The 13927-nt window shown below is 35.0% G+C and overlaps 1 protein-coding gene across 1 annotated transcript in view; it reads right to left on the bottom strand.

Annotated features, from left to right (window-relative positions):
* Positions 1 to 13927, bottom strand: part of LOC123530896 (dynein heavy chain domain-containing protein 1-like) — a 161276-nt gene that overhangs the window by 146355 nt on the left and 994 nt on the right. The window contains exons 2-13 of the mRNA XM_053518035.1: positions 12730 to 12917; positions 11874 to 11978; positions 9278 to 9365; positions 8672 to 8773; positions 6164 to 6340; positions 5474 to 5561; positions 5182 to 5255; positions 4591 to 4704; positions 3634 to 3783; positions 2964 to 3133; positions 2329 to 2439; positions 1581 to 1628 (exon numbers count right to left, since the gene is read on the bottom strand). Coding sequence (XP_053374010.1) covers positions 1581 to 1628; positions 2329 to 2439; positions 2964 to 3133; positions 3634 to 3783; positions 4591 to 4704; positions 5182 to 5255; positions 5474 to 5561; positions 6164 to 6340; positions 8672 to 8773; positions 9278 to 9365; positions 11874 to 11978; positions 12730 to 12887 — 1385 coding nt within the window. The 5' untranslated portion in view covers positions 12888 to 12917. The remainder of the gene's footprint in view (positions 1 to 1580; positions 1629 to 2328; positions 2440 to 2963; positions 3134 to 3633; positions 3784 to 4590; positions 4705 to 5181; positions 5256 to 5473; positions 5562 to 6163; positions 6341 to 8671; positions 8774 to 9277; positions 9366 to 11873; positions 11979 to 12729; positions 12918 to 13927) is intronic.

Genomic DNA, 13927 nt, shown 5'->3' on the forward strand with positions numbered 1-13927 from the left:
CACTTTCAAGATTTTATTAATTAAAAACTCGAAGTCCGGTTTCGGTAAAAGTTCGGGCACCCGAGCAGAACGGAAACTGGAATTCGGGCAATAGAAATTGTTCGGGTCAGTGGCAAGTGTCGTCTGTTGCGGTTTACGGAGTGTCTGTATATAGATTCCAACTTTCAAATAAGTCGGGTGTAATTGCATAGGTATTGTCCTAGTACTGAGGTAATACCTACATAGCCTTGCTTGTGTCTATCTTGCCTTGCGTCCGTCGTAGCCTCGCTTTGATAACTTTCCCGACTGGTATCTAAAGGTTATTGAACAGTCTCCTTGCATGGATTTGCTTAGCGTAAACCAATGTAAATTTTGCCTTGCGTCCGTTGTAGCCTTTACATAGACGGCGGTGTGTGCTATATCTTGCCTCGATAAATTTTGCTTATACGGGTATTTCATATTAGGCAGGTACGTCCGGTCTCCTTCCGGTCGACTGAAAAACTTACCTTTTCTGAGTGGCCACAACATGTCATTTCTTTAGTGATAATAAGTCAGAATATACTTAAACTTTACTTAAAATTCTGATATGATCTCGTGTATTATCGCAAACTTATTATTGTTACGTCTTAAATGAGATAGTTGATCAATGTTCTGTAACTTTCTTTGCAGGGCACCCTGCAATTTTAGTAAATAAATGGTTATTTCTAATTTTAATGTTTGTTTAGTTCTATATTTCGAATGATAAAATAATGACTTGTATTATTTTTACAAGATTGTCAATTTTATAATTCAAATGGTAGTGGTTTAATGTGTCTTAATTGTTAGTTTTAGCCTTACTGTAAAATTACTGATACTTGTGGGGAAATAATTTTCATGGCAAGTTTACAAATACATATCCTAACAAAATTGCCATTTTGAGCAAAGCCACGGAATTTTATACCCACAATATTATATGATTTCACAGTATTTATTTTATAACTGGAAATAGCTGGAAAATAACAAATAGTTACTGTAAAAGCACATATTTTCGCTGAGTCAAAATTTCGTGAATTTGAAATTTTGCATATGTTTGCCAGGTTGTATGTTTGGGAATTTGTAAAAAAGGTATCATACTTGAATCTGAATGGTACTAATGGTGAATATTTACACGAGCATTAATTTTCGCGAAATGTAGGGACTCGCGAATATAGCGAAAATTAAATCGTAAAAATTTCTCCTTTTACAGTAATATATGAAGCTCTAAGATATCTGGACTTGAATTTAACAGACAGTAAAATTATCTGGCAGTATCAAATACAGGCAGAAATAGACACTAAACAGCAAATGTATACACATGTAGTAATATACGGCAAATTTGTCTGATACAAGGTACTGTTTTACTTTCACTAATTTCTCCAAATACTGGCAGTGTGACTGGTGCACTGAAAACAGTCTTGAATATTTTGAAGCAACTTCTTCAAAAATATAACCAGATATGAGTCATGAATGGTAAGCAATGTGAAAAAAAAGGTTGATAACAATTAAGAAGCAAATAAAGCCCACACAAAATAGTACCAATTTAAAGTAGGCCAGTTATATCACTTGCTGTATAAATTACTTACTCTGTTTCAAATGGCAGGAAGGTCACTGTAATCAGCTCTTTCAGAAGTCTGAAATATCAACACAGAAATTTCAATCTCTTCTCATGTTGTGTTGTAAAACTGAATGTTTATTAAACAAAGCACTGTGGGTTTTTTCAGAATTACACTGTGCTAAATTTATACAACCAGTTCCATGGGACATTGATATTATAATCTGTCAATGGCTGTAGTAAGCCAAGTGATGGAGATTCCCATCTGCACCTAAAATCAGTGGTAGTGTCATTATTGGTCTACTACCTTCAACAAAAAAATTAACACCAAGTTGACCTTTTGACATAACTCTTCTTCATCAATACTAGTAACTTTTTAACCCTTAGCCTGCTGGCGGTAAGTGATTCTGCCTTTGCGACCAGTGCAGACCAAGATCAGCCTGCACCTCCGTGCAGTCTTTTAACAGTTTTAAGTTAATGGTACTGTCCAAATTGAAAAATGGACAAGTTCATTATAGAAATTTAGCAGAGTAAGGGTTCACTAAAAGAACAAACCATGTAACATCCATTGTATGCGAATCAAATGTGGAAAAGTAGCTATGTCACATGATACATACCACCAAAATGTCACACAAAACATTTACATTACATTAAGCACATTAATTTTTGAAAAATACACTGTCTTTTTTTTGTATTACAGAATTTTCTATATTTAATATGTTGACTAGGGAGGAGCAATGATGACACAAATAACTGTAGAAAGAATGTTAAAATTTCACCTCAGCACTTGAAGAAGAGCTGCCCCGAATACAGGTACATTCTGTAACAGTGTGGTAGAGATGACTTGTTGCTTTCTTAGATAATCCAGGTACAGTTTGTTTGCCCTCCATCTGTCAACAAGAAATTTATACACACATTAGTTTCTCTTTTCTTAAAACTCCCAAGGTGAATTTTTTAAGAACAAAATTATTCGTGCACTTCTAAACATTTTACTGTTTGGTACAATGTTTTCTACAACAAATTCTCTTTGAATATAAGATTACACCACTAATATCATACACTATTCTACAGAACTCCAAAGGCAGTAATAGGAAGTTTTTATATTCTTAAAAAATCTTGGTTAGTATAGAATTCATTGTCAGGAGACAATTTTGATGGGGTATTTCCCATCTTAATTGTCTGCCGTTTTGACACCAAATTAAAAAACAATTTGCCTTTATATGTGGACTTTCATGAAATTTTCCGGATAATCTTTTTTTAACACTGTAGCAAACTTTTCAAATTGAATGTTTGTAAAATTTCCCAATTTTTTTTTTACTTACATATAAGCCATTTTACATATTCCCAAAGGAAGGACAACACACTGCAACTGGGAGAAAAAGGAGAAAAATATATTTATGGTAAATCGACATACCTGTCAAACATTTTTCTGATCAGATAGTGTTTGAAGAATGGTATACATGACACTGCCTTCCACAGTACTGCCTCCCTCTGCCACTCTGCCAGGGTCTTACTCTCACCAGGGGCATTGGGTAATACATGAAGTACGCCAAATGTTGAAAACACAAAATGCTCCTCTTCCACCTGCAGATATGAACAGATATTACTGGAGTAACCATCACATCAGAACTGTACCAAATGTTGATGTTTGCTTTTATAAGCACTGTCTTTACAAGTAAAATTTAAAATTAGATGTACAATAAAAATATACTCTATTTAACTACATACTAAAACTGGACTGGATGCCAGTTGGTCAAAATGGAACTCTTGATCAGAAAAAAAAATCAACAAGGTGGCAGAATTCTGCAAACTAAACAGAACAGATGCAAGAATAGTTTCTTTAAATTCAACAATCACAGAGAAACTTAAAAAGTTTTAAACCGTGTTAATTTCTACAAGTTTTCATGGGATAGAAATAAGTCCTCAAACAATTTGATTTTGTATCAACTAATTTTAGAACTCATTGCAAAAAAGATATAGAGGTATCGTTTAAATTGGTTTTTAAATAAAAAAAATGACAGATAGTTTTTCTTATAAAAAACATGTTATACCACATAATAAACATGAAACAAAAAGGTATAAACCTTATTTTTGTGGACACATGTGAGATCGTATGGTGCAAAGTGTCTACTTGGAGTATAGTTGAAAAAAAGAGATTTTATTTCTCCCATGTGATGACATTTCGCAAAATATGCCACAGCTTCTCTGCCAGTCATCTTCGGTACCTTCTCTTCCTGTAAACAATAATTAATTCTTTAATGGTGAAAAGGCTGTGTCACCATCATTAATTAAAAAAACACAAAAAAAAACAACAGTAATCTGTTAGAAACTTTGAAGACCTTTATTTTGTTGGGTTTAACATCACAACAACACAATTATAGGTCATGTGGCACATTTCAAGCTTTGATGGTGAAGAAAGACCCCAGGTACCCCTTTGGGTATTATTGAAGGCACAGGAGGGCAACTTGGTAGAACCACCAACCTTCTGTAAGCTACCTGGATGGCTTCCTCACATGAAAAATTTCTACACCCCAAGTTCAAGACTTCGATGCACAAGTGATTGGAAGTTAGCCACTTTAACCACTCAGCCACGGAGACTCCTTAAATATCTAAGCATTCTATATTTCAATTCAGAAGAAAACAATATTACCTAGACAGTCATCTAGGATAAATGTAAAAGATTCAATAATACTGGTATTCACTTCTCCATAAATATCTTATTACCCTGCAGATCATTTGGTAAAAAATATTAAAGATGGCATTTCCTTACAAATCATCTTAAAAACAGCCCTCAAGATCAAATATCATTGTTACATGTTTGACATTAAAAAAGTACAAAATAACCTAAGAATAATCTGATACATAGCATATTCCCACATCCACTTTCTCATTGTCTGTGAGAAAATATTCACAGTTCACATAAGATTTTCTTGTACACATGGTACAAAAATAGCGTTAACAACAAGGAGATGAAAGGCATTTCAATCCTTTATGACAAACTTTATAGCAAATTATAAATCGAAAGACAGAAAGAAACTGACCTCTATTCTTGGAGTCTTTTTGAACTTTCTTTCAGCAGCAGTATGGTCAGCCACCAGTGTTCTTGGAGTGAGTTTGTAACCACCTTGTTCTTTCTCAGGGGATTTCTGTACAGTCTGTGAAAATATCAGTTAAGCAAGGTTACATAAATACAGTTGCAATTATTATAATTTTCTAGGTCACAATTTCATACCTTTTATAAGGTACTACTAACCTTCTAAGTATAGAAAAATGGAAGCATTTAACAGTGTATTCTTTGCCACTGATGGCTGTCAGTGGCAAGCAGTTGGGCTTTCCTAGACGGAAGTTGTTCCATCCATTCCAGGTGGGAACATTCGCCCACTTAAGAAACTCACATTTAGATTATTCATTTTATCTAAGCTTTTTAATTCTGCAATAAAATTATGTCAGCCAAGTGTGAAATTTTAACTGGTTAGCTTGCTTGATTTTTTCCCCATTTGAAACAAAGAACATGAAGTACACCATCACATGTATAAACTTGATCAGTGTGGACCTTAATCATAAAATCAAACTGAAAGAAAGGTATTGTTCAAAGAAATACAGGAGTTACAGAGGTTGGTGTCAGCACTTACCTTACTATCATCTGGTATGTCAGTTTGTAACGCTTGGGCTACTGGACCTAGGGCATGACTCCAGATTGACTCTCCTGTTTTGATAAAAATAAATCAATCAGTATGAAGATGTATGACATGTTGAAACCATAATCAAGGTGAAAATACAACTGAGCTGTCCTTTTCTGTATGGTCTACACCTCAAAAAAGAGAGGTAACTCTGCATGTACTAAAGTGACACAGTATGGTTAAGTTACTGCTATTAAAATCAAGCTAGAATAACTATGAAGTAACTAACATTAGATGAACTTACTTGCTGCCATATCAACAGCAACTGCTGCCAGGGATTTTCTGAGGTCACCAAAGGTTAAAGGTTTCACCATTCTAAGCTGGTCCTCAGTCTGTGAAACAATACAAGAAAAAGCAATGTTATTATTAAACGATATGTGGCCTCTCGCATAAAAGAAGCACGGGCAGATCAACACACTTTAGATACAGTAAAACACTATCTGCTAGAGGCTGAAAGGGGATGAGCAGAATTCTTATGTTTTTCAGTAAAATCACAACCAATCCCCCAAGTGCCAACTTTACATGCTGAATAATAATTCTGTGTTTCATGACCATAGGTTAAATATATTCTGAGACATGTGCCATAAAAAAGTTAAGGCCCTTTAAGCCTACCTTTAACCTTTGCTAAATCAATGGCTAGAACTCTTGTCTGCCTCACTGAAAATGCTAAACAACACCCAAGGTGCGCAACTTCATATGCTGAATAAATTTCTATGATGTTTGATGTCTAGGTCAAATATACATCAAGACAGACATTCAGATGAGAACATATTGAAGTGTCTCTCCCTTTCATGGGGGGGAGGGGGGAGCAAAAAAAAAAGTACTTTCCTCAAAGATATTTCAAGAGGTTAGGCTGGGCTATTAAAATGGGATATGTTAAACAAAACATATCTTTAAACAGTACAATACAAATGTTTGACATTTAGTTACTTACATTTATATACATTGAGTATGGGTTTGTTCCATCAGGAAGACTTAGAAGTGTGGGTGGGGCTGGGACAATTCTTTTCACCCTGGGACTGGGTGTGTCAGCTGAAAATTTCACAGACGGGATTGCAACGCAATAATTCTTCAACTTTCTTGTATCTCCCTCTTTAAGCTGTTGTATTTCCTGAAAGACAAAGTTTGTTAATTAATTTATAAGAACAAAATGGTATTAAAGAAACCTTAAGGATTCAAGACCAGTATACATATAACATTCCAATATAACTGCCTCACTAATATTATGTCTCTGCCATTAATATTTTCTTCACATTTAAGCACCCTTTTTAAGTGTTACAAACTGCTGAACATCCCAATCTTCAAAATTACAAATCTTGGTTTTGAGACCTGTCTTTGAATTCAAGTATCTGACAGACTAATTATAAGCTCAATCCCGAAATTGTCAAATAAAGAGGTTTCATTCTGAGACATTGAAGCATCTGATTGGCTGATTGAGCTCAATCCTGGAACTGCCCAATAGAAAGGTTCCTGTCAGATACACTGAAGCATCTGACTGGCTGATTATGAGCCCAATCCTGAAATCATCCAATAGAAACATTCCATTCTATAACTGGTGTCCAACCTGAGCTTTATAACCTTAGAACTAGTACTTGAAAGTAATGTACATGTTTTAATTAGCCAAAGTTTGTCGCTCATCAGTCAAACTTCTAATAAAACAAGAGGGCCAAGATGGCCCTAGGTCGCTCACCTGAGAAACACACCATAATACACCATAACAGTGTAAACATGTTTGACCTAGTGATTTCATAGAAAAAAATATTCTGACCAATTATCATTAAAATTGGAGCAAAAACAAGTATTTTATTTGATTTGACCTAGTGACCTACTTTTTGACCCCAGATAACCCATATTCGAACTTGCCCTAGATTTCATCAAGGCTACCATTCTGACTAAATTTCATGAAGATCAATTGAAAAATACAGCCTCTATCGCATACACAAGGTGTTTTTTTATTTAACCTAGTTGACCCATATTCAAATTCTACCTAGATTTCATCAAGGTAATCATTCTGACTTACTTTCAGGAAGATCAATTGAAAAAAAAACAGCCTCTATCGCATACACAACGTTTTCCTTTGATTTGACCTAGTGACCTAGTTTTTGACCCCAGATGACCAATATTCAAGTTTGACTTAGATTTCATCAAGGCAATCATTCTGACCAAATTTCATGAAGATCAATTGAAAAATACAGCCTCTATTGCATACACAAGGTTTTTCTTTGATTTGACCTAGTAGCCTAATTTTTGACCCAAGATGACCCATATTCAAGCTTGACCTAGATTTGACTAAGGCAATCATTCTGACTTAATTTCATGAAGATCAATTGAAAAATATAGCCTCTATGGCATACACAAAGTTTTTCTTTGATTTGACCTAATGACCTAGTTTTTAAACCCAAATGACCCATATTCAAACTTGACCTAGATTTCATTAAGGCAATCATTCTGACCACAATTCATGAAGATTAATTGAAAAATACAGCCTCTATCGCATACACAAGGTTTTTCTTTGATTTGACCTAATGACCTAGTTTTTGACCCCAGATGACCCATTTTCGAACTCGGCCTAGACTTCATTAAGGTTATCATTCTGACAAAAATTCATGAAGATTAATTGAAAAATACAGCCTCTATCGCATACACAAGGTTTTTCTTTGATTTGACATAGTGACCTAGTTTTTGACCCCAGATGACCCACTTTCAAACTCGGCCTAGATTTTATCAAGGTAATCATTCTGACCAAAATTCATGAAGATTAATTGAAAAATACAGCCTCTATCGCATACACAAGGTTTTTCTTTGATTTGACCTAGTGACCTAGTTTTTGACCCCAGATGACCCACTTTCAAACTCGACCTAGATTTTATCAAGGTTATCATTCTGACCAAAATTCATGAAGATTAATTGAAAAATACAGCCTCTATCGCATACACAAGGTTTTTCTTTGATTTGACCTAGTGACCTAGTTTTTGACCCCAGATGACCCACTTTCGAACTCGGCCTAGATTTTATCAAGGTAATCATTCTGACCAACTTTTATGAAGATCAGTTGAAAAATGCAGCCTCTATCGCATACACAAGCTAAATGTTGACGGACAGACAGATGACAGACAGACAGACGCCAGACATCGAGTGATCAGAAAAACTCACCTGAGCATTGCTCAGGTGAGCTAAAATAGAGAACCAGCTGCCTAACAATAATATAATATTGCCTGTCTTACAGCCAAAGAATTAATAACTGACTTCAGAAAATGACAATAACAATAAAAAGATTAAATTTCCTTGTCTTTAAGACCTGGCAAATTACATGCTTAGAGCAGAACCTGAAACATTATTGCCAATTGTTACAGTGTGCCTCATCTTTATACTCAACACAACAATATCTCCTTATATTACGAGACAATCGTGTATCATATATCTAACTTAGACTTCAGTATACCTTTGGGAAGACTTTCTCCAGAGCATCAACAATGTGTAGATCAAACAGTTTCTCTTTGTGTAGCTTTGCATGGTAGTATATTCTCTCAAGGTAATGAAACAGCTGTATATACAAGAAGACATTGTCAAATTGTTAAAACTGTGCTGTGTAGCACAAAGTCATGTCCACAACAACAATCCTAGATATTCCCACTCCCCACTCACCTCCCCCCCCCCACCCCCTGCCTCCCAAAAATGAACTCCAGACATACATTGTGGGCATTCACAAAAAAAACAGTCAAAAAATTGCAAGCATTAACAAAATGAAAACCAGTCAAAAATTGCAAGCATTAACAAAATGAAAACCAATCAATAAGTTTTAGTTATCTACAAAATGAAACCAAGATATAAACTAAAGAAAATCAGTCAAATAATTGTTTGATGCTTATCCTGCCGCACCCTAAGAATACAACTGTGACGCTCAGGCAGGATATATGGCCATATTAAAGTTAAATATTGAACTTAAAAATACCTACATATTATTTTACTGACTACTGTAAAAATGAATATGTATGATTAAGCAGAAAGCAGGAGTTTTTTGCATGACTGAAATAAAAGCAACATTTACCTCAGCTTTCATGTCATAGAGGTCAAGGTAACTATTATATGGTTCCAGTAACTCTACCACTTCTGTCAGATACTTCCATCCATGTCGACTGAAAAAAGTTAATAAGGTAATATATAATGCTGAAGAATGACCATCTAAGAATACTGTAAAACCTGATAATAAAAGCCACTACCGATATTTTCTCTTCCCATTTAATTATTAATTGTGTAAATTTACCTGTGTTGCAAGACCCTGTGAAAACAAGTGACCGAGTATTGCAGTGGCAATATAAAAGTCCCCTACCAGTATAAAACTTTGTAAGTGTGTGTCCCTTGTGGTTGCTAACAACAGTGTTAAGATTACAAGAGCTGTCCATAAGAATGCGCGCTCCACTATTCGGCAATCTGACAGTAAAATGAATATATGTCTCAATAAGAGACCTCTACTTTAAAAGGAAGATACACCAAGGGGCATAATTCTGTCAAGAACATAAATTAGAGTTATTGGGATTTTACACACATGCAGATGATGATGGTAAAGATATATCTTGAGTTTCAAGTTATTATCTTATATAGTACCAAAGTTATGTCCAGAAAACGAAGTTTGTCAAAAAAAATTAAATATAAAAGGGGCATAATTTGGTCAAAAATAAAAATCAGAGTTATGGGGATTGTTACCACACATGCAGATGATGATGATGAAGATATATTTCAAGTTTCAAGTCTTTATCTTATATTGTACTAAAGTAATATCCAGAAAGCGAAGATTGCCAAAAAACTTTAAGTATGAAAGGGGCATAATTCTGTCAAAAATACAATAAGAGTTATGGGGATTGTAACCACAAATGCAGATGATGATTATAAAGAAATATTGTTAATTTCAAGTCATTATCTTTTAAAGTACCAAAGATATGTCTATAAATGAAGTTTTCGAAAAAATTTAACGTGAAAATAATTCCAAGTATAACAACTTGGTGACCTTGATCTTGGGTATAATGGGCCCAGCCCCTGAACATATTTTGTTTGTATGCTGGACAATGTTTGTGTGAAGTTACAGTAAGATATAAGCAATAGTAACAAAGATATGACAGAAAAACAAAGGTTGCCGAAAAACATTAACCTTAAAAATAACCTATATGTATAACACTTTGGTGACCTTGACCTTAGGTATAATGGGCCCAGCCCCTGCACATACTTTGTTTGTATGCTGAACAATGTTTATGTGAAGTTACAGTAAGATATAAGCAATATAGTGACCTTGACCTACAAGCATGGATCATGTACACAACACACTGTCTCATAATGGGGAACATTTATGTGCAGTATTAAGATAATCCATCAATGCACATAAAAGTTATGGAGCCAAAACCAATTTTTACTTGACCTTAATAGTGCCCTTGACCTTTCACTGACAACCAGGGTCATATGCCCAACAAATAGTCTAATCATGGGAAACATATCTGTGTAGTAATAAAAAGTCCTTCCATGCTACTAAAAGTTATGAGGTAGAACAAATTTTCACCTGACCTTAAACAGTAACCTTGACCTTTAACAGACAAGCGCAGATCATGAGTTCACACATTGATTAATCATGGGAAACGTTTGTGTGTACCAATAACATAATCCATCAATGCATATAAAAGTTATGGTGCAGAAAATTTTTTTACTTAACCTTCAATAGTGACCTTGAACTTTGACCTATAAGCATAAATCATGTAAGTGCATTATCTACATATTGCCCTCTATATACATAACAAGTTTTATGAACCTAGCTTGAATACTTTTCAAGTAATTGAAGGATCCAGATTTGCGGACGGACAGACAGACGGACTGAGGGTATTCCTTAGTCCCCTTCAGTGAACCTGCTGAGGACTAAAAATACCACTGTTTTCCTTTCCCAGGGTCAGTTTGGCTGTATTAAAACATTTTGTAGTATCTTACATACACATATTTTTTAAATACATTTAAAATTTCTAGATGCCTGAGGAAAGTACATAAAAGTTTCAGTGCAATAAAGAATGATTTCAGTGGTATGTTATGCCCTGAATTATGATCTGGATTGTACTTATAGGTGATTTAAATGAAACCAGGGAGCTGCACCAGGTATTCCCACTGCTACATTGTATTTTTATTTGAAAAAATGTCTACTGGGATTTCCCTTGCTATATATACTTGAACCTCACTAATCTCATATTTTCTGATTCAAACTGCATCTACCGTATACAAATGTATGTGATATGCCCATTTTCACTGGAATTTATATTAACCCTTATCATGCTGGACATGATCGATTCTGCCTTTGCGACCAGTGTGGATCATGATCAGACAGCACATCCATGCAGTCTGATCATGATCTGCATTGTTCGCAATTCAGTCAGTAACTTTTTGGTAAGCACCCCTTTTAACAGTTAATGGTACTGTCCAAATTGAAAGATGGACCAGTCCATTTTAGAAATGTAGCAGGCTATTTGAAAGGTTAAACTATACTTCTGGCAAACCAATACTGATTTCATTCAACTGCAATGACATAAAGTAACTGATTCTTACTTGAAACAAAACTGAACGGCAAATGTTGATCTTAAAAACAGAAAATGAAACTATAAAATCTAGAAAAATACCTGTCTTGCTGAAGGCACACAACAAACACTGGAATAAGTTCTTGTTTGAGACATTTTATGTCAGTTTCTGTAACTTCCTGTTGCTGGTCTAGGCAATGATTTATCCTGCAATATACAACAAGTGACCGTAACTATCAAACTATCTCTTATTTTCTGTTTCTTTTTGTCTAAATAAAGGCTAAAAGCATAGGCTAAAAGCATGCTTTTAAAGTTAAATTCAACATATTATACAAAATGAAATTCAATAGGAGGCATAAAGACAAAACTTTATTTTCTATTTCTCCAAAGTGTCACTGAAAGACGTAAATAACAAACTCTTAAAATGAAAACTGTTGTTAATAATCATGACATTCATTGTCTACTGTAAGAATTTATCAAAATTAATATGAAAAAACTTTATAAGCTATCTAAATACAGTATGTCCAAGGTTTTAACAATTTTTACAAACAACTTTAAAAATAAACAAAGGAAACAGAACAGTACATGATTACATATCTTATAAGCTAAGTGAAAACAGAAAAAAATATTGTTAAAACAAAACATGGGAGCAAAAACTAACTTTCTACCATGAAAAACAGGGTTAATTTAAACGATCTGAACACGGAGAATGAACGCGATTGCACACCGCAACGAACCATGTCCGCTAATTGCTAGCAGCAGATAAACGGGCACAGTGTTCATTTAGATGTGCAAGCATGTTCAGGACACCGCGAACGGACAGTCAATTGCTTTTTGTCACGGAGGTTGCATGAAAAATTTACTTTTCATTTTGGACGTACTGTATGCATTGAGGAGAAATAACATAAAATGGAATTAGAAAAATTGTCACTTAAGTAAATATTAAAGAAATAATCACCTGGCCCTAACATCCTTTGCCCACTCCGAAGCCTGCTCCCTAGGAGTGGGTGGTGAGGGGAGTTTGTCCTTGCACACAAGGCTACTCTGCCCTTCCCTCAAGGCAGGTAACTTTGGTGATGTTCTTGGCTCAAGGCCAACATCAACTTGGGACGTCATTTTTCAAAACCAATTATTGCTTCATAGTAACTGAAAAAGAACAGAGATCTAATAGTGTCTATGCATCCAATAAATGAAATTTACAGCTGCTTTTACCACCTTTTCCATTCAGTCATTCAAACAGCATTATTATTGTCAGCTCTTTACTACAGTGGAAACCCCCTAAACCCGACAAGGATTCCGGTTTGGGGAAGATATCCTTTATTTGTACTGTAAGAGAAGTTTATATAGCTGCTGATGTTTTCTGCTGTATCATACAGGCATTGTCCTGTAGTACACTATGAATGACAGTTTTTTTTTTCTGTATATGTATAAATTACCGTTAATCTATTCTTTTATAGTCAAATCAAATAATAACCTTTGGTGAAATTAATCAACGACAAGTTACCCTCGGCATAAATCAAATGCATCATTAACTTGCAATTTCATATTTGCACATTTCTAACGCAGCACCGTCTGTACACAATAAACAGGCTTAAGTGACACGGCTTCGAAAACTCCTTGCAATACACTGTCATTGAAATTAGTTTGACCCAAGGCCATGGCAATTAGGTCCGGTTTTTGGAACCTAAATTAACTTCTGTCTACATTAATGCACACAATACTCAAATTCTTTCTTCCAAGAATAATTCATCTCTGCTATTGTACCCCTGATTTTGGTTGTCTTTTGTTTTACACCATAGCACTGTAAATAAGTCTTCGTAGTAATATTAGGTTTATAAATTATTGGCCCAGGATTTGATCCCCGGTACAAACCTTAGTACTATCTCCCCAAGGTTTACTTACCTTTAATGGCAATGAGGATGTTTGACGGATTCATGCAGTGAGCACGGAGGGTCACTCTGGAAAGCTAGTGAAGTGTAGTGATAGTAGGTTTATAGGCCACTTCAAACAGCCTTGCTGTTCTAAGGTTAATGCATTAACAATGTCACTGGTCACAGTGTCCACCGGAGGATTATGAGTTCAATCCCCAGTAAGAACCTTGGTATTTCTCCCTAAGGGTTACTTTATCATTTTACTTTTTCAGCCTTGCACTTTGT

Source organism: Mercenaria mercenaria, chromosome 11 (assembly GCF_021730395.1).
Source record: "Mercenaria mercenaria strain notata chromosome 11, MADL_Memer_1, whole genome shotgun sequence".
Classification (NCBI taxonomy): Eukaryota; Metazoa; Mollusca; class Bivalvia; order Venerida; family Veneridae; genus Mercenaria; species Mercenaria mercenaria.